This window comes from Ylistrum balloti, unplaced genomic scaffold, assembly GCF_031769215.1.
Source record: "Ylistrum balloti isolate Yb309-2 unplaced genomic scaffold, AGI_CSIRO_Ybal_v1 Utg370584, whole genome shotgun sequence".
In the NCBI taxonomy this organism is placed as follows: Eukaryota; Metazoa; Mollusca; class Bivalvia; order Pectinida; family Pectinidae; genus Ylistrum; species Ylistrum balloti.
This window is the reverse complement of record NW_026782363.1, coordinates 1247787-1275658: the sequence shown is the minus strand read 5'-3', so window position 1 is coordinate 1275658 and position 27872 is coordinate 1247787. Positions and strand designations below refer to the sequence as shown.

General features: G+C 38.7%; 2 protein-coding genes and 1 long non-coding RNA gene across 3 annotated transcripts in view; all 3 read right to left on the bottom strand.

Annotated features, from left to right (window-relative positions):
• Positions 1-1358: 1358 nt before the first annotated feature.
• Positions 1359-2561, bottom strand: LOC132556671 (rhodopsin-like). The gene has a single exon (XM_060221105.1). The coding sequence runs from the start codon at positions 2559-2561 to the stop codon at positions 1359-1361; it is 1203 nt and encodes a 400-aa protein (XP_060077088.1).
• Positions 2562-21491: 18930 nt separating this feature from the next.
• Positions 21492-22202, bottom strand: LOC132556704 (uncharacterized). The gene has a single exon (XM_060221139.1). It carries the CDS (start codon positions 22200-22202, stop codon positions 21492-21494), a length of 711 nt encoding a protein of 236 aa, XP_060077122.1.
• Positions 22203-24473: 2271 nt separating this feature from the next.
• The window catches only part of LOC132556717 (uncharacterized), a 56591-nt gene continuing 53192 nt past the window's right edge, over positions 24474-27872 (bottom strand). Inside the window, exon 3 of the long non-coding RNA XR_009554479.1 lies at positions 24474-24842. This is a non-coding gene — a long non-coding RNA (uncharacterized LOC132556717). The remainder of the gene's footprint in view (positions 24843-27872) is intronic.

The following is a 27872-nucleotide window of genomic DNA, read 5'->3' as shown; positions in this document are numbered from 1 at the left end:
CTGTAATTAAGGGTTTGCATGCCCTGACGTGATACACTGCACATCGTCTGATAATGACCAATGCATACACCTAAGCAGACGAAATTATGCTCTGGAAACAAAATTCTAACAAATGACAGTAGCCCTGTAAGTAAGGGTTTGTGAACCTTGGTTCGAGAACACTGCACATAAACTTACTGAAACAGATGAAATCACGGAGTTTCATGATCCTTGCTAAACTTTACTCAAAGTTAGGTCCCCGGACACGAAAAAGATAGACGGAACGACGGACGGACGGACGAAGAGGTAGCTATATGCTCCCTAAATAAGAATGTGTAAGAATACAAATCCCAAAGGCACTAATCACTGTCTGTAGTGACCAGCCTCACTGTCTGTAGTGACCAGTCTCACTGTCTGTAGTGACCAGTCTCCCTAAACGAGCGTAATACACGTATATACATACACGTGAATGATATACAAAATAAACATCACTTCTCACCCATAAAACGAATTGTATTTGATAAAAACGTATTAAATAATTCAAGCTTCATTATGAAAATATTATTAACAATATTATGACCTGCATATAGTGTAAATGGTTCAACAGATAGAAATGACATGGTATATAGCTGATACAGAGGCTGGACATCTTCTTACATGATTGGCTGTTTGATGAGTGACAATATCATTGATTGGTCGATTGACAGCTTTGCCTATATTTATCTGTCCTGGCGTAAATAAAGTTACTTATGTAAATAGATTATTAGAAGTCTATCTTCAACTATCTTAGAAGTGCAATGGTTTAGTGTCATATAAAGAAATCGTGAACGTCTACCTTAGTGTACTGGATGACCACATGGATCCCAGTGTTAATTCTGACTTATTAGATGTTTCTCTGTACTGTAGATCACTATAAACACACAATTCAGTCAGTTACCGAAGCGACGAGAAGAAAACACGACGAAAACACGTGTCAAGAAAAAGTCCCTATACCTTCTTACCAAAGAACTGTCAATAGTCCAAACCTTACAGAATCGTGTCCTCTTCACTCCACTTCCGGTAATAGCGCGATAGTTACATCCGGTCCAGCGTCCATTACCGATGATATAGGCAACAGAGTGCCAGTTTACTGTGGTGAAAATTCAGTGTTTTGGTATCATAAGGATAATCATACTATAGACCAAAGTTGTCGCACTTCTTATTATACGATTGTAACATGTACAAACTATACACATGAATGCAAAACCATGGTGAACGAGTAAACATATCTACATATAATGTTAAATCTACCAGCACAAAAACAGTAAATATTGACTACCACAATGGGAGAGGCCGGCTCTCCATTGCGTCAATATATCCCCAATGTGTTATTGGGCCTCTTAAGCTTGCGGTTCCGCATTTGTTTGGGCTACTCCGTTCTCTTCGTCGTCATTTTCGGCATACTTGTTAGATTTCTTGTCAATTCTTTTGTACCTGTCGCGTTTACAAAACGTTTTTTTAAGGTGTGTGCTCATGTTTGTATTGTGGAGGAAATATATGATGGGTTTGACGAAGGCCGCAACGTGGGTCATTAAAACGAGAAACCGGATGACGTTAGCCGAAATGACGACATTGAACTCATACAGATCGACGTAGGTGATGATGATATGTGGGTACCACAATCCGATCACCACGAATGTAGTTATAAGGTACGTCTTCACCAACTCGTAGTCGTTCTTTGACAAGTAATACACTCGTTTCATTCCCCCTTCGTCACTTTTCTTTGATTTGTTCTCTTTTTCATCTTCCTCGTCGGTTGAGGATTCGTTGCTCTCGTATCCGTCCTTAGTGTAATGCACCACCTTTCCGATAGTTGGCTTCTTTCGTTTCCTCCCGGCATCTTGGAATTTCATTTGTTGGCGCTTGAGTCTTGCTGAATACGTATCACCGGAAGCGACGTCATTCGTTTCGAGTGCCATAGCACCTTCCGGTGACATATTATCACGCAATTTTTTAATCCGAATGAAAATTAATACGTAGCACAATGCCAGGAAAATAATAGGTATTCCAAATGTGATGGCAGTTGAGAAGTGCATTTGTCTAACGTTTTCGTCGTAGTTCATAGCACATTGGTACTGGTTAGAGAAATACGCCACCTCCCCCCAACCAGAGACCGGAAACAGTGACAAGACCACGTCAAAGATCCAAACAGCACAGACAGCTATGATCAGAACTATCCTTTGAAAAATTTCAAAATGGCGCGAGGGTTTGTAAATCATTAGTGTCCTTTCAAAAGAAAGAAACAATAATGTGTGCATGTTGATGAGGACACAAAAATTGGCAAAGAACTGTTGTAGTTTACATACGTCGTATGACAGCGTCCAGCCGTCCTCAAACACAGCTAGCACGCTGAATGACGTCCAGAAGATTGCTCCCAAAATATCTACAAAGGCCAGGTTCGCCACGAAATATTTGGCAGGAATCCTCATCCTCCTCCGCTGGAAGAACACAAAGAGGAACAGCACATTGGTTACAAGTGTTAGAACCCCAATGGCGGCGAGCGAAATACCGAACCCATATTTCGTTTCATCAGGTGTCGCCATTTTGTGCGTCTGTGAACAAGTGTTTTAGAGAAACAGAGTCAATGCCTAATGTCTGACTGATAAAGTTCTGTCCTGATGGTCTCAATCACGAAGGCTTCTGGCTAAGTTATACCGAGCCGCCATTTTGTCCCGTCTCTTCAATATACAAGTAACACACACGTAATATGTATTACCGAAGGTTGTAGAGTTGAGATACCAACCCAGTTCTTCAAAATCTATTTTACACGTACACCACGAATATATGAATATTGATGTACACAGACCTCCACCTGAAAAAAATCAATAATTAGCATTCGATGGTTCTCAGGTAAACAGCCGTGTTGTCAATATCAAACAGCCACAGGTAAATATATGTTTCAATATTGAGGTCCCGTCCGATTAGACAGGAACGTTTCGCTCCATTAGTAGTGTCTAGTAGTATTCCTTTTAGATAAGAAGTTCGTGTCTTGGCATGTGGGAATGTAGGAACCGTATTTGTAGCCGGTCCATTGGTTTACAACCCTAAGCAACAACACAATTACGATATTAAAGCCCAGTATTGTTGGGATAAGCTTACCGCCAGAGAATTCATTACACCTACATTGTACAGCGGATTGTCAAAGTAAACAGATAAGTAAATGGGTATATTTTTAATGGTCTTTATTAACGTTGAATAGAAAACGTCGATACTTTCGACAGCTATATATACACATGTACATATATACCAGTTATTGTCACGGAGAGACTTAGGACATGATTATAATCTGTATAGGCGAATATAAGTATTTACAATTGTACACGTATTACCAGTTTCATTGAGATTCCACATTAGTCGCCTCTAATACCAGGAAGGATAAAATTCAATCAAAGCTTTATCTGTTATATAAACTCACACGCAAGATACACTTATCTAGACTGTTTCGAGTCACTGATGAAATACTCACACGAGGTATATAAACTCACACGCGAGATACACATATCTAGACTGTTTCGAGTCACTGATGAAATACTCACGTGAGGTATATAAACTCAAACGAGAGATACCTAGACTGTTTCGAGTCACTGATGACATACTCACATGAGTTATATAAACTCACAAGAGAGATACATATATCTAGACTGTTTCGAGTCACTGATGACATACTCACATGAGTTATATAAACTCACAAGAGCGATACATATATCTAGACTGTTTCGAGTCACTGATGACATACTCACATGAGTTATATAAACTCACACGAGAGATACACATATCTAGACTGTTTCGAGTCACTGATGACATACTCATATGAGTAATATAAACTCACAAGAGAGATACGTATATCTAGACTGTTTCGAGTCACTGCTGACATACTCACATGAGTTATATAAACTCAAAAGAGAGATACATATATCTAGACTGTTTCGAGTCACTGATGACATACTCATATGAGTTATATAAACTCACAAGAGAGATACATATATCTAGACTGTTTCGAGTCACTGATGGCATACTCACATGAGGTATATAAACTCACACGAGAGATATCTAGACTGTTTCGAGTCACTGATGACATACTCACATGAGTATATAAACTCACAAGAGAGATATCTAGACTGTTTCGAGTCACTGATGACATACTCACATGAGGTATATAAACTCACAAGAGAGATATCTAGACTGTTTCGAGTCACTGATGACATACTCACATGAGGTATATAAACTCACAAGAGAGATATCTAGACTGTTTCGAGTCACTGATGACATACTCACATGAGGTATATAAACTCACAAGAGAGATATCTAGACTGTTTCGAGTCACTGATGACATACTCACATGAGGTATATAAACTCACAAGAGAGATATCTAGACTGTTTCGAGTCACTGATGACATACTCACATGAGGTATATAAACTCACAAGAGAGATATCATACTCACATACTCACATGAGGTATATAAACTCACACGAGAGATATCTAGACTGTTTCGAGTCACTGATGACATACTCACATGAGGTATATAAACTCACAAGAGAGATATCTAGACTGTTTCGAGTCACTGACGACATACTCACATGAGGTATATAAACTCACAAGAGAGATATCTAGACTGTTTCGAGTCACTGATGACATACTCACATGAGGTATATAAACTCACAAGAGAGATATCTAGACTGTTTCGAGTCACTGATTTGAGAATGAAATGTATATAATCATTATATAATTAAAACTAAATGCGTTTTACTAGTTGTCTGGTCTGTTTTAATCCATGTTATTTTAAATGATATGAAAGATAACTCGAATTCCCGTGTTAAGATCTGCTATATTTTTGTTTAATGTTGGACTTATCAAATATTTTATGACAATCATGGTACACAATATGTCATCATCAATCAGATAATTAAAGTGTATTTTCTTAGAATTTTAGTTCGTCTCGGAACAAGGGGAATAACTCTTTATCACCTTCGTTACACATTTCAATCTTATTGAGGAAGTGTTGACAACGAAGAGATGAATATGAAAAGCGAATGTTTTAAAAACAACACAACGAGTACCAGGTAGGTGAGATCAAGATTTGTTTTAAAAACAACACAACGAGTACCAGGTAGGTGAGATCAAGATTTGTTTTTTAAAACAACACCACGAATGCAAGGTAGGTGAGATCAAGTTTTGTTTTTAAAACAACACAACGAATATCAGGTAGGTGGATCAAGATTTGTTTTAACGGGGATTCAGAATTACAGGATGACTGATTAAATTTCATGTCAACCTTTCCACCGAATCTTTTGGTAGATTTGTACAGATGTGCAGGTTTTGTTAGGCGTGAATAATATATATCAACAACATGCGTTCCTTCCATTTTCTGTACTTTCATTATTACGTAATATATAACTTAAACTTTTGTAGACCGTCACCTAGTTAGACCGTCACCTAGTTAGACCGTGACCGTCACCTAGTTAGACCGTCGCCTAGTTAGACCGTCACCTAGTTAGACCGTCGCCTAGTTAGACCGTCACCTAGTTAGACCGTGACCGTTACCTAGTTAGACCGTCACCTAGTTAGACCGTCACCTTGTACAAAACAAACGATTCTCATACACCTTATTATAAATGTTTCCTGACGTAATACATGTAGAACATAGCACCCTCTTCTCGCATACGAATGACACGAGGAAGGATATAGAGTATAATACTGATATGTGATTGAAATTAAAATCTGACGTCAAAATCAAAAGTTGACATCAACATAACTTACTGGATTTTATGATAAAAATTTTCCCAACTCGGACACACGACTACAGGAAAATCACATTCATTGTGATATCTCACTAAACAACTGAGCCCGAAGACATACACGAGGAAAAAGACATGCGGTCAGACTTGTTTACAAACAATAACGACACAATACGAGCTGTCCATACATTATCACCTGCAATCTTCTGCATCAAAGATTACATTGAAACATCAAGATAAGCAGGAAGTAGAACTGCAAAAATGTTACGATTTGAAAAAAAAAAGTTTTTAGAAAAAATATCGCTCTAGGAAATTAGAAATGTATTGATTGGTTTTAATTGTTTATTATTATCGTCTATGTATCATTAATACGGTTTTTGTTAACCTCGCAACGGAATTCAGATTGCCTTCAAAGAGTTACCTCCCTTCCGTCACCACGACTGAGTCTACATTCGATAGACCGACTTTATGTATCAAACAATTAGACCTTAGCGACAGAATGTCGAATTAACTGTTGCAGCTCACGTTCACTGTCACGTACGTGTTCAGGATCAGGGGATATATCAACATGGTGGTGAAGAAACACACCGAAAACTTCTGACACCAATTCTTAGAATCTCGATGAGTTTTTCTGCAATTTTCTACATTTTATGTCACATGAAACAAAAAGTGTTAAAGCTCTGTTTGAAAGTACAACGGAGCTTCGAAATCAATCTTTCATTAATCCACACATGAAGTATTAATTCAAAATGAAAGTTCAACGGGAAGAACATTTCAACGGGAATACAATGCGTAAATAGACTGTTTATGTCATCTCCATTGAAACATTATTTCATATTAATACAAATAATCGTATAAACACAAAACATTTCAAACGGATTCCACTGCAGTCAAAATATACAGAGGTAGATCTGCAATCTTAATTCCATATCTACATATCGTTTACACACATTTCAATGTTCGTAGTAGTTACCGCCTCGTTGTCACATTTCCGATGAAGATAAGTTTTTAGAACAATAATTCATTTTTCGGTTTGAATTTTTGCAAGGTGTTTGAATACTGCTGGCGATTAAATTTTGTATCTAAAGTGAGCATAACAGTGCTTTAGATATTGTCTATAAAAACGGAAAATGCGTCGGAACCCGGTACATAGCTACCCGATTGTTTACACGACGCAACCTTGATGGGTACCTTCCGGACTACGTACACAACAGTAGCATTGGCTGCAGGTAGAACATCTCATCAGATTGTTATTGTACGAAGTGTGATGATCTGTTTCGGGGAAGACAAAAAAACACTAACTTATTTTCACGTGAATGGTACTGTATATTCACACAACACTCCACGTGTAAGGTACAGTATACTCACACAACACTCCACGTGTAAGGTACAGTATACTCACACAACACTCCACGTGTAAAGTACAGTATACTCACACAACACTCCACGTGTAAGGTACAGTATACTCACACAACACTTCACGTGTAAGGTACAGTATACTCACACAACACTCCAAGTGTAAGGTACAGTATACTCACACAACACTCCACGTGTAAAGTACAGTATACTCACACAACACTCCACGTGTAAAGTACATTGTACTCACACAACACTTCACGTGTAAGGTATAGTATACTCACACAACACTCCAAGTGTAAGGTACAGTATACTCACACAACACGTCACGTGTAAAGTAGATTGTACTCACACAACACTCCACGTGTAAGGTACAGTATACTCACACAACACGTCACGTGTAAAGTAGATTGTACTTACACAACACTCCACGTGTAAGGTACAGTATACTCACACAACACGTCACGTGTAAAGTACATTGTACTCACACAACACTTCACGTGTAAGGTACAGTATACTCACACAACACTTCACGTGTAAGGTACAGTATACTCACACAACACTCCACGTGTAATGTACATTGTACTCACAAAACACTCCACGTGTAAGGTACAGTATACTCACACAACACTCCACGTGTAAGGTACAGTATACTCACACAACACTCCACGTGTAAAGTACATTGTACTCACACAACACTTCACGTGTAAGGTACAGTATACTCACAAAACACTCCACTTGTAAAGTACAGTATACTCACACAACACTTCATGTGTAAGGTACAGTATACTCACACAACACTCCACGTGTAAGATACAATATACTCACACAACACTTCACGTGTAAGGTACAGTATACTCACAAAACACTCCACGTGTAAAGTACTCACACAACACTCCACGTGTAAGGTACAGTATACTCACACAACACTCCACGTGTAAAGTAAAGTACATTGTACTCACACAACACTTCACAAAACACAAAACACTCCACGTGTAAAGTACTCACACAACACTCCACGTGTAAGATACAATATACTCACACAACACTTCACGTGTAAGGTACAGTATACTCACAAAACACTCCACGTGTAAAGTACAGTATACTCACAAAACACTCCACGTGTAAAGTACAGTATACTCACACAACACTCCACGTGTAAGGTACAGTACACTCACACAACACTCCACGTGTAAGGTACAGTATACTCACACAACACTTCACGTGTAAAGTACAGTATACTCACAAAACACTCCACGTGTAAAGTACAGTCACACAACACTTCACGTGTAAGGTACAGTATACTCACACAACACTCCACGTGTAAAGTACATTGTACTATACTCACACAACACTTCACGTGTAAGGTACAGTATACTCACACAACACTCCACGTGTAAGGTACAGTATACTCACACAACACTCCACGTGTAAGGTACAGTATACTCACACAACACTCACGTGTACTCACACAACACTTCACGTGTAAGGTACAGTATACTCACACAACACTTCACGTGTAAGGTACAGTATACTCACACAACACTCCACGTGTAAAGTACATTGTACTCACAAAACACTCCACGTGTAAGGTACAGTATACTCACACAACACTCCACGTGTAAGGTACAGTATACTCACACAACACTACACGTGTAAAGTACAGTATACTCACACAACACTCCACGTGTAAGGTACAGTATACTCACAAAACACTCCACGTGTAAGGTACAGTATACAATATACACACAACACTTCACGTGTAAGGTACAGTATACTCACACAACACTTCACGTGTAAAGTACATATACTCACACAACACTTCACGTGTAAAGTACATTGTACTCACACAACACTTCACGTGTAAGGTACAGTATACTCACAAAACACTCCACGTGTAAGGTACAGTATACTCACACAATACTCCACGTGTAAGGTACAGTATACTCACACAACACTTCACGTGTAAAGTACATTGTACTCACACAACACTTCACGTGTAAGGTACAGTATACTCACAAAACACTCCACGTGTAAAGTACAGTATACTCACAAAACACTCCACTTGTAAAGTACAGTATACTCACACAACACTTCACGTGTAAGGTACAGTATACTCACACAACACTCCACGTGTAAGATACAATATACTCACACAACACTTCACGTGTAAAGTACAGTATACTCACAAAACACTCCACGTGTAAAGTACAGTATACTCACACAACACTCCACGTGTAAGGTACAGTATACTCACACAACACTCCACGTGTAAGGTACAGTATACTCACACAACACTTCACGTGTAAAGTACATTGTACTCACACAACACTTCACGTGTAAGGTACAGTATACTCACAAAACACTCCACGTGTAAAGTACAGTATACTCACACAACACTTCACGTGTAAGGTACAGTATACTCACAAAACACTCCACGTGTAAAGTACAGTATACTCACACAACACTTCACGTGTAAGGTACAGTATACTCACAAAACACTCCACGTGTAAAATACAGTATACTCACACAACACTTCACGTGTAAGGTACAGTATACTCACACAACATTCCACGTGTAAGGTACAGTATACTCACACAACACTCCACGTGTAAGGTACAGTATACTCACACAACACTCCACGTGTAAGGTACAGTATACTCACACAACACTCCACGTGTAAGGTACAGTATACTCACACAACACTCCACGTGTAAGGTACAGTATACTCACACAACACTTCACGTGTAAAGTACATTGTACTCACACAACACTTCACGTGTAAGGTACGTTTTTGTTTCTACTTTCTAGTAACACCTAATTTTCTGTTTGTTAAATTAGAACTTACTCATTCCGCTGGGAAATGTATCGTAGTGTTTATGTGCGCGAAATTAACACGTATTAATGTTAAATTAACGTGGAGTACCAGAGTCAATTTCGGATGATTTTTGGAGGAGAGAAGTGGAACTGTTTGTGTAATAATTGGAAACTTTAAAATTATTGCTAGTCTTAAATCATTAGTGATGCCAGTATACTGATGAATTGACGAGGAACCTATAACTAACGGTATCTGGGCATGTGAGAGATAGAGGCCTAGTCAGTGAAGTTTCTAGGCCTATCTAGTAATAAGGTTTACCCTTAAGATTTTCGTTGTTTGTTATATATTCTTTACAAGTTTTGTTGTTAATATATACGTTATACACAACCGAAACTTTTAAAAACAATCGTCTGTAGAAGGTTGTTCAGAGACCTGAAAATGTAAGCGAAACACAAACCATTGTTATGTTGAATTTGTTTTTCCAGTGTTGATAAACATGTGCATGGAGATACATACACAATCAAATGCTCTGCATAATATATTGGACTTTCGGCCCTATCTTCCATCGTATGAAGTAATTGTATATTGTGGGAAACAGATGGAGCGTCTGTAGATTCCCCTCCCAGCTCTACAACAGCCCCACCCCGTGAAGTGCTGTCCTCTACACAGGCACTTACATAAAGCTGTCACATACCAGGACTATTAATCAGGCGACCTTGCCATTGATGCTGCTCATCATGTCTGTGTTGAATGCGTCTTAAAGACACCGAATATTCAAAGTTTTCCAACCTATATTTGTCAACATTGACAGACTTCTACAGGCTTCGTAAACACGGATAGTGTTTTGCATCAAAAGAAAGACAATTTCTATAGTCGCCAGTAATGATTATACCTATCTGTTTAAATGCATGTTATCCGAGATGGAGAGACATCCAGTTTGAAATCACACGAGGAAACAGTTTTCATCAATTTGTCTACGTGATTACATGTCTAACTTTCCGTCAGTAAAACATCCGTGTGACACAAGAATAAGATACGTGTGTGACACCACATTGTTGACTGAACACTAAACAAACGCGTCTAAAAAGCAACAAGCTCGACAAGACGCAGGAACATGGAGTGCGTCAACCAGTAGAAATATACATTTTGTATACAAGTATACAAGTGATAAAAGAATGTGTGACACACAAATATATACTTCAAAAGATAAACGAGTGTGTGGCATTTAGATAAACGTCAAAAGACTATGTGACACATACATATACATCAACAGATAAACGAACGTGTGACACATATATAGACGTCAACAGATAAACGAATGTGTGACACATATATACGTCAACAGATAAACGAACGTGTGACACATATATATACGTCAACAGATAAACGAACATGTGAGACATATATACGTCAACAGATAAACGAATGTGTGACACATATATATACGTCAACAGATAAACGAATGTGTGAGACATATATACGTCAACAGATAAACGAATGTGTGACACATATATACGTCAACAGATAAACGAATGTGTGACACATATATATACGTCAACAGATAAACGAATGCGTGACACATATATACGTCAACAGATAAACGAATGTGTGACACATATATATACGTCAACAGATAAACGAATGTGTGACACATATATATACGTCAACAGATAAACGAATGTGTGACACATATATACGTCATCAGATAAACGAATGTGTGACACATATATACATCAACAGATAAACACTGTGATACACATATATACGTCGGCTGATTTGCAAAAGTGTTACATTTAAATAAAATTCAAAATACTGAGACACATCTATAAAAATGAATGTGTGACATATAGATATAGGTTATCTGGTAGACAAACGTGTGACAAATTTATTTGCATTACATTACATGTCGATTCAAAACACCACGGGAAAAAACTGTTTTGTGTTTCGGTTGAAAAGGACATACATTCTCCTATAAAGTTTTAATCTTAATGCCGTTCAAGCAGAGATATGTTTGAAATAAATTGGTTAAAATCAGAGGGAGGAGACTTGTACGCCGAAAAACAAATTTCCGTTCAGAAAAAAAAAAAACACAACTTCATTTCTTGTTATAAAACATACGAACTATCAAAGAAGTTAGTTAAAAACTTAGGGTAGGGAACTCAAACTAAGGGCAATGAACTAAAATTTAGGACAGGGAACTCAAACTAAGGGCAATGAACTCAAATTTAGGACAGGGAACTCAAACTAAGGGCAATGAACTCAAATTTAGGACAGGGAACTCAAACTAAGGGCAATGAACTCAAATTTAGGACAGGGAACTCAAACTTAGGACAGAGAACTCAAACTTAGGACAGGGAACTCAAACTTAGGACAGAGAACTCAAACTTAGGACAGGGTACTCAAACTTAGGACAGGGAACTCAAATTTATGGCAGGGAACTCAAACGTACGGCGGAGAACTCAGTATAATGTTATAATATAAAAAAAACACAGAAAGGAAATAAACTCCTCCAAAAAATCTTAACAAACGTTTGACTTTCAAGGAAACACAAGATCATAACGTGGTCATCAAGCACACCACGTTTGAAAACACCCTGACTAATGAAAATAAGGGGGATTAACTCTTCCAAAAACAGTCGAATCAATTAACTCTTGGAGTAGATCTATAAAAAAAGGTTAACGACAGACGGAAGGACAGACAACGATTTACAATATAATGTCCTTCGGCAACAGAAATTTTATATATCAAGGATAAATTAATCAATATTAACAATGGTCGCCAGATCCTAAAATCTTACACTATTTCGGTCAAACTTATCTAAGGTTAATTTCATAATCAGAAATCGTATGTTGGTATCTGAATACCTACAATGTGAGTCCATGAAGTGTTGTAGATCTTATTTCATCTTTTGTTACTCCTGACATTTTCCGTCTTTATGCGATGGTGTTTTATATAAATGTGTCCTAGCAAGATTCAATATTTTCATTACACTCTGAAACTTAATCTGGCAAATGCATTCTTTATATATATTTACACAAATGATTAAATCTATTTTCTGTTTCATTACCATTACAGACGGAAGATTTCAATATCTTTGAATATCAGATACGTAAACCTTCCACTGTGACGGACTAAAAAACAAGATTTCAATATTAATCTGGTCATTTTTATCATGAAAACTCATTATCTCCCATATTGAGAATTCAACAAAACTAGTCGAAACAATACGACGTGCAGTCTTAGTGTGTGACATGCTCCTTTAGACTTTCGCCAGAAAGTACGGTTAATCTATCTATTACACACTATATTCATTTATAATTAATGTCGAAATACAAGGTCCCTACCGATATTTATAATTAATGCCTAGATACTGGGTCCCTACCGATATAATTAATGCCTAGATACTGGGTCCCTACCGATATTTATAATTAATGCCTAAATGCAAGGTCCCTACAGATATTTATAATTAATGTCTAAATGCAAGGTCCCTACCGATATTTATAATTAATGCCTAGATACTGGGTCCCTACCGATATTTATAATTAATGCCTAAATGCAAGGTCCCTACAGATATTTATAATTAATTCCTAAATACAAAGTCCCTACCGATATTTATAATTAATGCCTAAATACAAGGTCCCTACCGAAATTTATAATTAATGCCTATAAATACAGGGTCCCTACCGATATTTATGATTAATGCCTAAATACAGGGTCCCTACCGAAATTTATAATTAATGCCTATAAATACAGGGTCCCTACCGATAATTATGATTAATGCCTAAATACAGGGTCCCTACCGAAATTTATAATTAATGCCTAAATACAAGTTCCCTACCGAAATTTCACACTTGTTGCTGTTTTACTAATGAAATGATATATCTTCTGTTCAAAAAATGAAACGTGAATGTATAATTGTCAAATTAATGGCAGGTAGCGAGTTTCTGTGAAGTGAAACGTTTAAATGTACGAATGAAATGGTGTGTAGTGGTAGATTATTTTCGGGTGACTCACTCTCGACCTTCAACTTCAGCTTATCTTCCAATCTTTCTGCTTCGATAATTTAGACGCTCGTGAAACTCCCAATTCGCTATGTCTGCAACAATTGGCTTTCATAAATTTTGCAACTTATAATGTTCGAATGTAGTTTGTGTAATACAAAGCCTCGGATTGTACTTTATAAACATACGTTAATGCTTCAACCGTCACACAACAGACGTGGCTGTTCGCCGACGCCTGATCGCGTTTACATCATAAACCTGCCGTTTTTATTTTGTAGAATTATGCACAAGTACTCTGTATTGTATGATAAATGTCAGAATAGGATGACGTAATACACATACTTTGAGAGTTAAATCACAGATATATGAATTAACACTTACTAGATGATATTAAATTTTTGATCAATTACTCGGTTCAATTTAAGTCTCCTCATTTACTTCCTAGTAATCATTTAATCAAGTGTCGTTGCTTAGTATTGCCTCCATATTGTAAGGTGTACAACTGAATTATGTACGTTTTTGTTTATTTGATTGTCAGTCTATGTGATGTTCAATTATGTGAACGATTGCCGGTTGACTTTGACCAATGATATTCCTCTTTAGGGAGGGGAGCTCTGTAATGGAGAGTTTAATTGACAGTTTACACGTAGAATATGTCCCCTCGTCACTGAACTGTCACTACACGTAGAATATGTCCCCTCGTCACTGAACTGTTACTACACGTAGAATATGTCCCCTCGCCATTGAACTGTCACTACACGTAGAATATGTCCCCTCGTCACTGAACTGTCACTACACGTAGAATATGTCCCCTCGTCACTAAACTGTCACTATATGTAGAATATGTCCCCTCGCCACTGAACTGTCACTACACGTAGAATATGTCCCCTCACCATTGAACTGTCACTACACGTAGAATATGTCCCCTCGTCATTGAACTGTCACTATATGTAGAATATGTCCCCTCGTCACTGAACTGTCACTACACGTAGAATATGTCCCCTCGTCATTGAACTGTCACTACACGTAGAATATGTCCCCTCGTCATTGAACTGTCACTACACGTAGAATATGTCCCCTCGCCATTGAACTGTCACTACACGTAGAATATGTCCCCTCGTCACTGAACTGTTACTACACGTAGAATATGTCCCCTCGCCATTGAACTGTCACTACACGTAGAATATGTCCCCTCGTCACTGAACTGTTACTACACGTAGAATATGTCCCCTCGTCACTGAACTGTCACTACACGTAGAATATGTCCCCTCACCAATGAACTGTCACTACACGTAGAATATGTCTCCTCGTCAATGAACTGTCACTACACGTAGAATATGTCCCTTCACCATTGAACTGTCACTACACGTAGAATATGTCCCCTCACCATTGAACTGTCACTACACGTAGAATATGTCCCCTCGTCACTGAACTGTCACTACACGTAGAATATGTCCCCTCGTCACTGAACTGTCACACTACACGTAGAATATGTCCCCTCGTCCATTGAACTGTCACTACACGTAGAATATGTCCCCTCGTCACTAAACTGTCACTACACGTAGAATATGTCCCCTCGTCATTGAACTGTCACTACACGTAGAATATGTCCCCTCGTCATTGAACTGTCACTACACGTAGAATATGTCCCCTCACCATTGAACTGTCACTACACGTAGAATATGTCCCCTCACCATTGAACTGTCACTACACGTAGAATATGTCCCCTCGTCACTGAACTGTCACTACACGTAGAATATGTCCCCTCGTCACTGAACTGTCACTACACGTAGAATATGTCCCCTCGTCACTGAACTGTCACTACACGTAGAATATGTCCCCTCGTCATTGAACTGTCACTACACGTAGAATATGTCCCCTCGTCATTGAACTGTCACTACACGTAGAATATGTCCCCTCGTCATTGAACTGTCACTACACGTAGAATATGTCCCCTCACCATTGAACTGTCACTACACGTAGAATATGTCCCCTCGTCATTGAACTGTCACTACACGTAGAATATGTCCCCTCGTCATTGAACTGTCACTACACGTAGAATATGTCCCCTCGTCACTGAACTGTCACTACACGTAGAATATGTCCCCTCGTCATTGAACTGTCACTACACGTAGAATATATCCCCTTGTCATTGAACTGTCACTATCCGTAGAATATGTCCCCTCGCCATTGAACTCTCACTATATGTAGAATATGTCCCCTCGTCACTAAACTGTCACTATGTCCCCTCGTTGAACTGTCACTACACGTAGAATATGACCCCTCAACAGTGAACTGTCACTACACGTAGAATATGTCCCCTCACCACTGTCACTACACGTAGAATATGTCCCCTCGTCATGAACTGTCACTAAACTGTCACTATATGTAGAATATGTCCCCTCGCCACTGAACTGTCACTACACGTAGAATATGTCCCCTCGTCATTGAACTGTCACTACACGTAGAATATGTCCCCTCACCAATGAACTGTCACTACACGTAGAATATGTCTCCTCGTCAATGAACTGTCACTACACGTAGAATATGTCCCCTCACCATTGAACTGTCACTACACGTAGAATATGTCCCCTCGTCATTGAACTGTCACTACACGTAGAATATGTCCCCTCACCATTGAACTGTCACTACACGTACTGTCACTACACGTAGAATATGTCCCCATCTGTCACTACACGTGAATATGTCACTACACGTAGAATATGTCCCCTCACCATTGAACTGTCACTACACGTAGAATATGTCCCCTCACCATTGAACTGTCACTACACGTAGAATATGTCCTCTCACCATTGAACTGTCACTACACGTAGAATATGTCCCCTCGTCACTGAACTGTCACTACACGTAGAATATGTCCCCTCGTCACTACACGTAGAATATGTCCCCTCGCCATTGAACTCTCACTACACGTAGAATATGTCCCCTCGTCATTGAACTGTCACCACTACACGTAGAATATGTCCCCTCGTCACCACTTGAACTGTCACTACTACACGTAGAATATGTCCCCTCACCATTGAACTGTCACTACACGTAGAATATGTCCCCTCACCATTGAACTGTCACTACACGTAGAATATGTCTGAACTGTCACTACACGTAGAATATGTCCCCTCGTCACTTGAACTGTCACTACACGTAGAATATGTCCCCTCGTCATTGAACTGTCACTACACGTAGAATGAACTGTCACTACACGTAGAATATGTCCCCTCGCCATTGAACTGTCACTACACGTAGAATATGTCCCCTCGTCACTAAACTGTCACTACACGTAGAATATGTCCTCTCACCATTGAACTGTCACTAAACGTAGAATATGTCCCCTCGCCATTGAACTGTCACTACACGTAGAATATGTCCCCTCGCCACTGAACTGTCACTACACGTAGAATATGTCCCCTCGTCATTGAACTGTCACTACACGTAGAATATGTCCCCTCGTCACTGAACTGTCACTACACGTAGAATATATCCCCTCGTCACTGAACTGTCACTACACGTAGAATATGTCCCCTCACCATTGAACTGTCACTACACGTAGAATATGTCCCCTCACCATTGAACTGTCACTACACGTAGAATATGTCCCCTCGTCATTGAACTGTCACTACACGTAGAATATGTCTCCTCGTCACTGAACTGTCACTACACGTAGAATATGTCCCCTCGTCATTGAACTGTCACTACACGTAGAATATGTCCCCTCACCATTGAACTGTCACTACACGTAGAATATGTCCCCTCGTCATTGTCCCCTCGTCACTGAACTGTCACTACACGTAGAATATGTCCCCTCACCATTGAACTGTCACTACACGTAGAATATGTCCCCTCGTCATTGAACTGTCACTATCCGTAGAATATGTCCCCTCGCCATTGAACTCTCACTATATGTAGAATATGTCCCCTCGTCATTGAATTGTCAATACAGGTAGAATATGTCCCCTCACCACTGAACTGTCACTACACGTAGAATATGTCCTCTCACCATTGAACTGTCACTACACGTAGAATATGTCCCCTCACCATTGAACTGTCACTACACGTAGAATATGTCCCCTCGTCATTGAACTGTCACTACACGTAGAATATGTCCCCTCACCATTGAACTGTCACTACACGTAGAATATGTCCCCTCACCATTGAACTGTCACTACACGTAGAATATGTCCCCTCGTCACTAAACTGTCACTACACGTAGAATATGTCCCCTCGTCATTGAACTGTCACTACACGTAGAATATGTCCCCTCGTCAACTGTCACTGAACTGTCACTACACGTAGAATATGTCCCCTCGTCATTGAACTGTCACTACACGTAGAATATGTCCCCTCGTCACTGAACTGTCACTACACGTAGAATATGTCCCCTCGTCACTGAACTGTCACTACACGTAGAATATGTCCCCTCACCATTGAACTGTCACTACACGTAGAATATGTCCCCTCGTCATTGAACTGTCACTACACGTAGAATATGTCCCCTCGCCATTGAACTGTCACTACACGTAGAATATGTCCCCTCACCATTGAACTGTCACTACACGTAGAATATGTCCCCTCGTCACTGAACTGTCACTACACGTAGAATATGTCCCCTCACCATTGAACTGTCACTACACGTAGAATATGTCCCCTCGTCACTAAACTGTCACTATATGTAGAATATGTCCCCTCGCCACTGAACTGTCACTACACGTAGAATATGTCCCCTCGTCATTGAACTGTCACTACACGTAGAATATGTCTCCTCGTCACTGAACTGTCACTGAATATGTCTCACTACACGTAGAATATGTCCCCTCTTCACTGAACAGTCACTACACGTAGAATATGTCTCCTCGTCACTGAACTGTCACTACACGTAGAATATGTCCCCTCACCATTGAACTGTCACTACACGTAGAATATGTCCCCTCGTCACTGAACTGTCACTATATGTAGAATATGTCCCCTCGTCACTGAACTGTCACTACACGTAGAATATGTCCCCTCACCATTGAACTGTCACTATATGTAGAATATGTCCCCTCGTCACTGAACTGTCACTACACGTAGAATATGTCCCCTCACCATTGAACTGTCACTATATGTAGAATATGTCCCCTCACCACTGAACTGTCACTACACGTAGAATATGTCCCCTCACCATTGAAATATCACTACACGTAGAATATGTCCCCTCGTCACTGAACTGTCACTACACGTAGAATATGTCCCCTCGCCATTGAACTGTCACTATATGTAGAATATGTCCCCTCATCATTGAACTGTCACTACACGTAGAATGTGTCCCCTCGTCATTGAAATATCACTACACGTGTCAGCGGTCACCATGATATGTATCCTTTTATGGTCAGTGAGTGGTGGCTCGTTTGATGGCGTGCTTTAGTTTGTATAAGTTGAGTCACTTGAAGCGGAGATGACAAATTGTAACATTTCACAGCAAGATGACTATGATATAGTCTTTTTATACATGTAGGTTTTATTAAATTATGATGAACGTTTTTATGGTTAGCTCTGTAAATTAGAAGTGCCGACTGACCTTGTCAATTTGAAGCAGATCACAATTATTTATCAGAAATATTATCCATTTTTAGCTCTCGCGGCGGTTATCCTGTGTAGTGTATTTACACAGCAGCAGATTGGCTTTACTATTGTTTTCCCATTTCGTTTGTAAAACATGTATGTGAAATATTGCTCATTATTGGATAAAATATTATTTAAACTATCTAACTATCAGACGAATTATTAAATGGTCGATTAGAGCCTGACAAAAAGATACCAATATATACCCTTGTTACATGCACACGTTTCTATGGTACACAAATATTAAATTTTCCTAACATTTTTTACACTTGGTACATGTGCACTTTTCTATGGTACACAAATATTAAATTTTCCTATCATTTTTTACCTTTGGTACATGTGCACTTTTCTATGGTACACAAATATTAAATTTTCCTATCATTTTTTATCCTTGGTACATGTGCACTTTCATATGGTACACAAATATTAAATTTTCCTAGCATTTTTTACCCTTGGTACATGTGCACTTTTCTATGGTACACAAATATTAAATTTTCCTATCATTTTTTACCCTTGGTACATGTGCACTTTTCTATGGTACACAAATATTAAATTTTCCTATCATTTTTTATCCTTGGTACATGTGCACTTTCATATGGTACACAAATATTAAATTTTCCTAGCATTTTTTACCCTTGGTACATGTGCACTTTTCTATGGTACACAAATATAAAATTTTCCTATCATTTTTTACCCTTGGTACATGTACACGTTTTCTATGGTACACAAATATTAAATTTGCCTATCATTTTTTACCCTTGGTACATGTACACGTTTTCTATGGTACACAAATATTAAATTTTCCTAACATTTTTTATCCTTGGTACATGTGCACTTTTCTATGGTACACAAATATTAAATTTTCCTATCAATTTTTATCCTTGGTACATGTGCACTTTTCTATGGTACACAAATATTAAATTTTCCTAACATTTTTTATCCTTGGTACATGTGCACTTTTTTATGGTACACAAATATTAAATTTTCCTATCATTTTTTATCCTTGGTACATGTGCACTTTTCTATGGTACACAAATATAAAATTTTCCTATAATTTTTTACCCTTGGTACATGTACACGTTTTCTGTGGTACACAAAGATAGAATTTTCATACCATACACAAGTGCTTATTGATACCAAAAAGATATGATAATTCGTATCTTTTACGGTGCAGTGTTTCGTTGTCGGTTCCTGACAAGTGTACACCTATAAGCACCAACGAAACACAAACGCGTTGCGGTCAATTGTGACACTTATATGAAATATATACCGGACACGAGAAATGTGACACGTGGTCGGTCGGATTCACGATCTTTTTATATATATCCTGTGTATAACACATTTATAACATAAATAATGTGAGACACGATCCGTTAAATACCTTAATTATCATGGTCCAGTTTAGTTATATCTGATTCACATTTTCATACTAAAGGGGGAAAAAAACTTTCTCGGATGACTCCGCAAAAAAATGCTATATAAATAAAATACAGAAATATTGGCAAAGGAAATTTAACATGGAACGGAAACTCCACCTACAGAATCAATATTCAAGAGTCTGAAACATAATTCAAATTCTGCTTGAAAGGTTTTTTTTCTTATTCGAACTGGAGGTAAGGCTGTATATCATTCAAAGTTTCTTCCAGTTCTTAACTCGACCAAAAATACCATAGGGATCATATCCCAACCTAAAATTACTTAACTATATAACTACATAGCAAGTTACAAAATACAAACTAAATGTCAAGACAGTTCTGGATTTCAGAAGATATACGTTATATAAGATCATGCTATTTTCTTTTGCCTAATGTATTGCATGCGTGAGTGACTATATACCTGGTTTAGTCATGGAAGTCAAAGTCCCGTCACGTGACGTAATACATACTGGTACATTTATCAATACCAGTAGCGAGATTGATAAATCCTACGTCAGGTCACCTTGACCTCTAACTCATCAATTGGTCATATTGACCATACCATTTTTTATGTATATAGCCTGACCAAAAACTCCGACCGTTTAGGTTATACCGATTACCAAATAAATCTGCAGTGGACAGTGACGATTTCAGTGACTGGTAGTCTGTAGGGGACAGTGACGATTTCAGTGACTGGTAGTCTGTAGGGGCCAGTGACGATTTCAGTGACTGGTAGTCTGTAGGGGCCAGTGACGATTTCAGTGACTGGTAGTCTGTAGGGGCCAGTGACGATTTCAATGACTGGTAGTCTGTAGGGGCCAGTGACGATTTCAGTGACTGGTAGTCTGTAGGGGCCAGTGACGATTTCAGTGACTGGTAGTCTGAAGGGGCCAGTGGCAATTTCAATGACTGGTAGTCTGTAGGGGCCAGTGACGATTTCAGTGACTGGTAGTCTGTAGGGGCCAGTGACGATTTCAGTGACTGGTAGTCTGTAGGGGCCAGTGACGATTTCAGTGACTGGTAGTCTGTAGGGGCCAGTGACGATTTCAATGACTGGTAGCCTGTAGGGACCAGTGACGATTTCGGTGACTGGTAGTCTGTAGGGGCCAGTGACGATTTCAATGACTGGTAGTCTGTAGGGGCCAGTGACGATTTCAGTGACTGGTAGTCTGTAGGGGCCAGTGACGATTTCAGTGACTGGCAGTCTGTAGGGGCCAGTGACGATTTCAGTGATTGGAACATTACGTACGTAAATGTCTTAACATTGAAAAAATTGAACTCAACGAAGAAAAATATTGAAAAATGGCCAAAATTGCTTCAATATCATCAGACAAAGTGAGTGAAAGGAGTTTTATTGATGTGATTCGACGCGAAAATATGCGGGGGAGGACTTAATTTTTCTCGGTCGTCACGCTACCTCTCTCAGTCATTAGGAGATCTGCTGACTACAATAATATGTAAATCACACCCAAACCATAAATGATAAAACCGCGGCGACAAAGTTTGACAGCCCAAAACTATTCAATAATCTGGCCATACCTACCTGGTATAGAGTCGACATAAAGTGCAATCCGCGGGCCGTCTATTAGCCAGACGCCATTTAAAGTACATCGCTGAAACTTGACTATATCAATCAGCTGACGGAATAGTGTTAAAAGTACATTCTGTCAAAACTTGGGTGTTAAATGTAAACTGACAAATGACGGATAGGTAACGGAAACATAGGATGTCATCTAATTCAATTGATTATAATACAGCGACTTAAGTAGAATAATGGGACAGGTGTTTTATATCAATTTTAGATTTCTGGTTTTAAAAATGACATTTGCTTATTTGAAAAAAGTGAAAAAATAGAAAGTGCGTATTCGTTTTTTATCAATTTTAGATGACTTTTAATCTATTACCTATATTGTTATATTTAGTGCGCTGTGAAATAGCAACCAGGTGACAAAGCCTAGTTCACTCGGTCTGTGAGATATAATCCTGACAGTATCATTACAGAATGTGACCTTTGCCTTGATGATACGCTTCTTCGGTGTAATATGACAAAAGATCTAGCCAGAATAGTGCTATCTAAGTTTGGTAACAAAATGTCCTCCTCACATGAATGGACGAAATCACATTGTGTAAAATACACTGACGATCACTGTGGCCACGAATGGTTTCTCGATTTCATTACGTCAGCACGTTTCGTCCATCATATCTTTGATTTTCCCCGTTCAGTGCTGGTGTGGATCATTCCAAAAAGTACGGGGCTACTTAATGTTCTCGTTCTCTACCTACTCCAGCCCCTAAAACCTGACACGTGACGAATATATCCCACACTTGTTTACCCTCTCCTCAGTATCGAAAATAGATAGCTATTTACCTAACCGGTAACATTATCCTATTGTACGTAATCGGTACTCCTCAAATTTCCCATTACTCTCTGAGAACTCAGTCATCGTAACCCGGGAAAGTAACATAATGCGCTATCAGATGGTTATCTAAGGACTTGTCGTTGTGAAATGATCTGTCATATCGCAGTAGTGGTGATGAACACCAAATACTATAGCGACCCCTGGTCTGTCATATCGCAGTTGTCGTGATGAACTCCAAATACTATAGCGACCCCTGGTGTGTCATATCGCAGTTGTCGTGATGAACACCAAATACTATAGCGACCCCTGGTCTGTCATATCGCAGTAGTGGTGATGAACACCAAATACTATAGCGACCCCTGGTCTGTCATATCGCAGTAGTGGTGATGAACACCAAATACTATAGCGACCCCTGGTGTGTCATATCGCAGTTGTCGTGATGAACTCCAAATACTATAGCGACCCCTGGTGTGTCATATCGCAGTTGTCGTGATGAACTCCAAATACTTTAGCGACCCCTGGTCTGTCATATCGAGAAGTAGTCGTGATGAACACCAAATACTATAGCGACCCCTGGTCTGTCATATCGCAGTTGTCGTGATGAACACCAATTTGTTACTAGTTACTAGTAAAAATGTTGCCGTGTTACTGTTTCTATGTGATGTTGCCGTGTTACTGTTTCCGTGTGATGTTGCGGTGTTACTTTTAAAATTGTATTGCATTTTTGCACAAGGTTTCTCTATTGAAGATCGGATATTGTTCAAACTCTGCATCAGAGCCTGTATAATAATGACACTTATGTTGAATTTGTATGGATTTTAGTGTTATTGGATATGTTCATCTAATGAGATGATGATTTACGGGAATAGTGTGTAGCTGGGTTGGTTAATAGTTTTGTAGGATATCAGTAGCGTTTACCGTTTAAACCTATTTTCGATATATCATTTAATAGTGCATATCCGTGTCCATTACGTGTAATTTAATATCGGATACTAAGTGTACTGTGAGAGTTTTGTTGAATAAAATCACCATATTATCAAACATTGTCATGCATAAATGTAGTTGGGTTACAATCATACAAAACAACAAGTACAAGGCTGTTTTATATCGTTTTTATTATTAAAATCTGCAATCATTATTTACAGTCGTCTCACGTGATTTAAAAAATCACCCGGATTAAAGTAAGTACCAACTGTACAGATGACATTAGCGCCGGCATTATCATGCCTTCAAAGTACAAATTACTATCGATTGTAAAGGTCTTTATAAGGTAAACATGGAGCGTTATACTGGCCTTGTGGTGGCAACATGTGTCACGAGAAACTCAAGTGGCGACACCATAAAAATATAGATACTAGCAAGGTTTTCAGATGATAAATGAAACATATAGGTTTCATTACGAAATATTAAATTTTACTTCTGAGTCTCCGGGCACCTCTTGATATGTAACCTGGAAACTGCGCAGGTACATCAAGATGAGACGTCATCTGTTGGCAAGACTTGAGAGTCCTCGTGATGATGACTGTAGGAAAAAAAACAAGGACACGTGTTAATGTACTAGATTTAAAACACTACTTATCTTTGTTATCACATTTTATATGTGACATAAAAATCACGAGAACAAACGTGACACAGATCGTATTTATAGCCCAGCGCACGCGTTAAAAGCCGCCAAATGGTGACTGCTGAAACTGCGAAATAGTGTAAAATGGACTCAAGTTTAAAATTAATAATTGTTACGTGATACAGACTCATTTATTACTACAACCATTTTATATAACAAATTCTTCGAATTCATAGTTACCGCCTCTAGATTACATATATATTATGTATTCCCAAGAATTCACGAAATTAAAAAAACTTAGGAACTTAGCAATTTCCTCGGGATACATATTTTTTCTCTTTTTATATCCTGGGATACACAGTTGCCTCCCCTTTAGTTAATGTTATCGACCCTGCAATAGAGTTATATATATAGTTATATAGAGGTACATATTGGCCTCTACTTTGGTTACACAGTCGTCTCCCTTGGGAAGTCTTATTTTTCCCTTGAATATACTGTTACCTCCTATTAAATTATGTTATTACCTCGTTTTTGTTATAATTATTTACCTGTGCTACAGATTTGCTTTATCTACTATGTTACAGTTTTATTTTCTTATGTACACAGTTGTCTTCCCTTTGGTTACACAATTAACTCCCATGTGTGAAAGTTTTCTTTTCCTTGGGTACGCAGTTGGATACAAAGTGACCTCTCTTTTGGTTACACAATTAATTCCTCTGTGTTTCAGTTACAGACTTTCCTCCCTTCTGTTTACACAGAAAGTGCCTCTGGAATACACAACACCGGCCGAGTACCGGGTACAGATACACGGAACCCGACCCCACCCCTGTGTTACCTGCTTTTGGTTACATGCTATTTACAGCGAAGACTTGACGAGAAGCAGACAGTTCTGTCGTTAAATAATCAAATAAATAACCAAGTCGTTGACTATAGCATTCTGTTCTACATTTGTAGAATGAATCCATCAATGCATACACTGTAACGCTACAACATATTGAATATATATGGTATGATTCTAACAAACGCATCGTCTATAACAACGACGGGGAAACAGTGTAAGACTACACTACAGGTATACAGTGAAATACTACACTACAGGTATACAGTGTAAGACTACACTACAGGTATACAGTGTTAGACTACACTACAGGTATACAGTGTAAGACTACACTACAGATATACAGTGTAATACTACACTACAGGTATACAGTATACAGTGTAAGACTACACTACAGGTATACAGTGAAATACTACACTACAGGTATACAGCGTAAGACTACACTACATGTATACAGTGTTAGACTACACTACAGGTATACAGTGTTAGACTACACTACAGGTATACAGTGTACAGTGTACAGTGTTAGACTACACTACAGGTATACAGTGTAAGACTACACTACAGGTATACAGTATACAGTGAAATACTACACTACAGGTATACCGCGTAAGACTACACTACATGTATACAGTGTTAGACTACACTACAGGTATACAGTGTTAGACTACACTACAGGTATACAGTGTACAGTGTACAGTGTTAGACTACACTACAGGTATACAGTGTAAGACTACACTACAGGTATACAGTGTAAGACTACACTACAGGCATACAGTGTTAGACTACACTACAGGTATACAGTGTTAGACTACACTACAGGTATACAGTGTAAGACTACACTACAGGTATACAGTGTTAGACTACACTACAGGTATACAGTGTAAGACTACACTACAGGTATACAGTATACAGTGTTAGACTACACTACAGGTATACAGTGTAAGACTACACTATAGGTATACAGTGTTAGACTACACTACAGGTATACAGTGTTAGACTACACTACAGGTATACAGTGTAAGACTACACTACAGGTATACAGTGTTAGACTACACTACAGGTATACAGTGTTAGACTACACTACAGGTATACAGTGTAAGACTACACTACAGGTATACAGTGTTAGACTACACTACAGGTATACAGTGTTAGACTACACTACAGGTATACAGTATACAGTGTAAGACTACACTACAGGTATACAGTATACAGTGTAAGACTTCACTACAGGTATACAGTATACAGTGTTAGACTACACTACAGGTATACAGTGTAAGACTACACTACATGTATACAGTGTTAGACTACACTACAGGTATACAGTGTTAGACTACACTACAGGTATACAGTGTACAGTGTTAGACTACACTACAGGTATACAGTGTAAGACTACACTACAGGTATACAGTATACAGTGTCAGACTACACTACAGGTATACAGTGTTAGACTACACTACAGGTATACAGTGTTAGACTACACTACAGGTATACAGTGTAAGACTACACTACAGGTATACAGTGTTAGACTACACTACAGGTATACAGTGTAAGACTACACTACAGGTATACAGTATACAGTGTTAGACTACACTACAGGTATACAGTGTAAGACTACACTACAGGTATACAGTGTTAGACTACACTACAGGTATACAGTGTAAGACTACACTACAGGTATACAGTGTAATACTACACTACAGGTATACAGTATACAGTGTAAGACTACACTACAGGTATACAGTGAAATACTACACTACAGGTATACCGCGTAAGACTACACTACATGTATACAGTGTTAGACTACACTACAGGTATACAGTGTTAGACTACACTACAGGTATACAGTGTACAGTGTACAGTGTTAGACTACACTACAGGTATACAGTGTAAGACTACACTACAGGTATACAGTATACAGTGTTAGACTACACTACAGGTATACCGCGTAAGACTACACTACATGTATACAGTGTTAGACTACACTACAGGTATACAGTGTTAGACTACACTACAGGTATACAGTGTACAGTGTACAGTGTTAGACTACACTACAGGTATACAGTGTAAGACTACTCTACATACAGGTATACAGTGTAAGACTACACTACAGGCATACAGTGTTAGACTACACTACAGGTATACAGTGT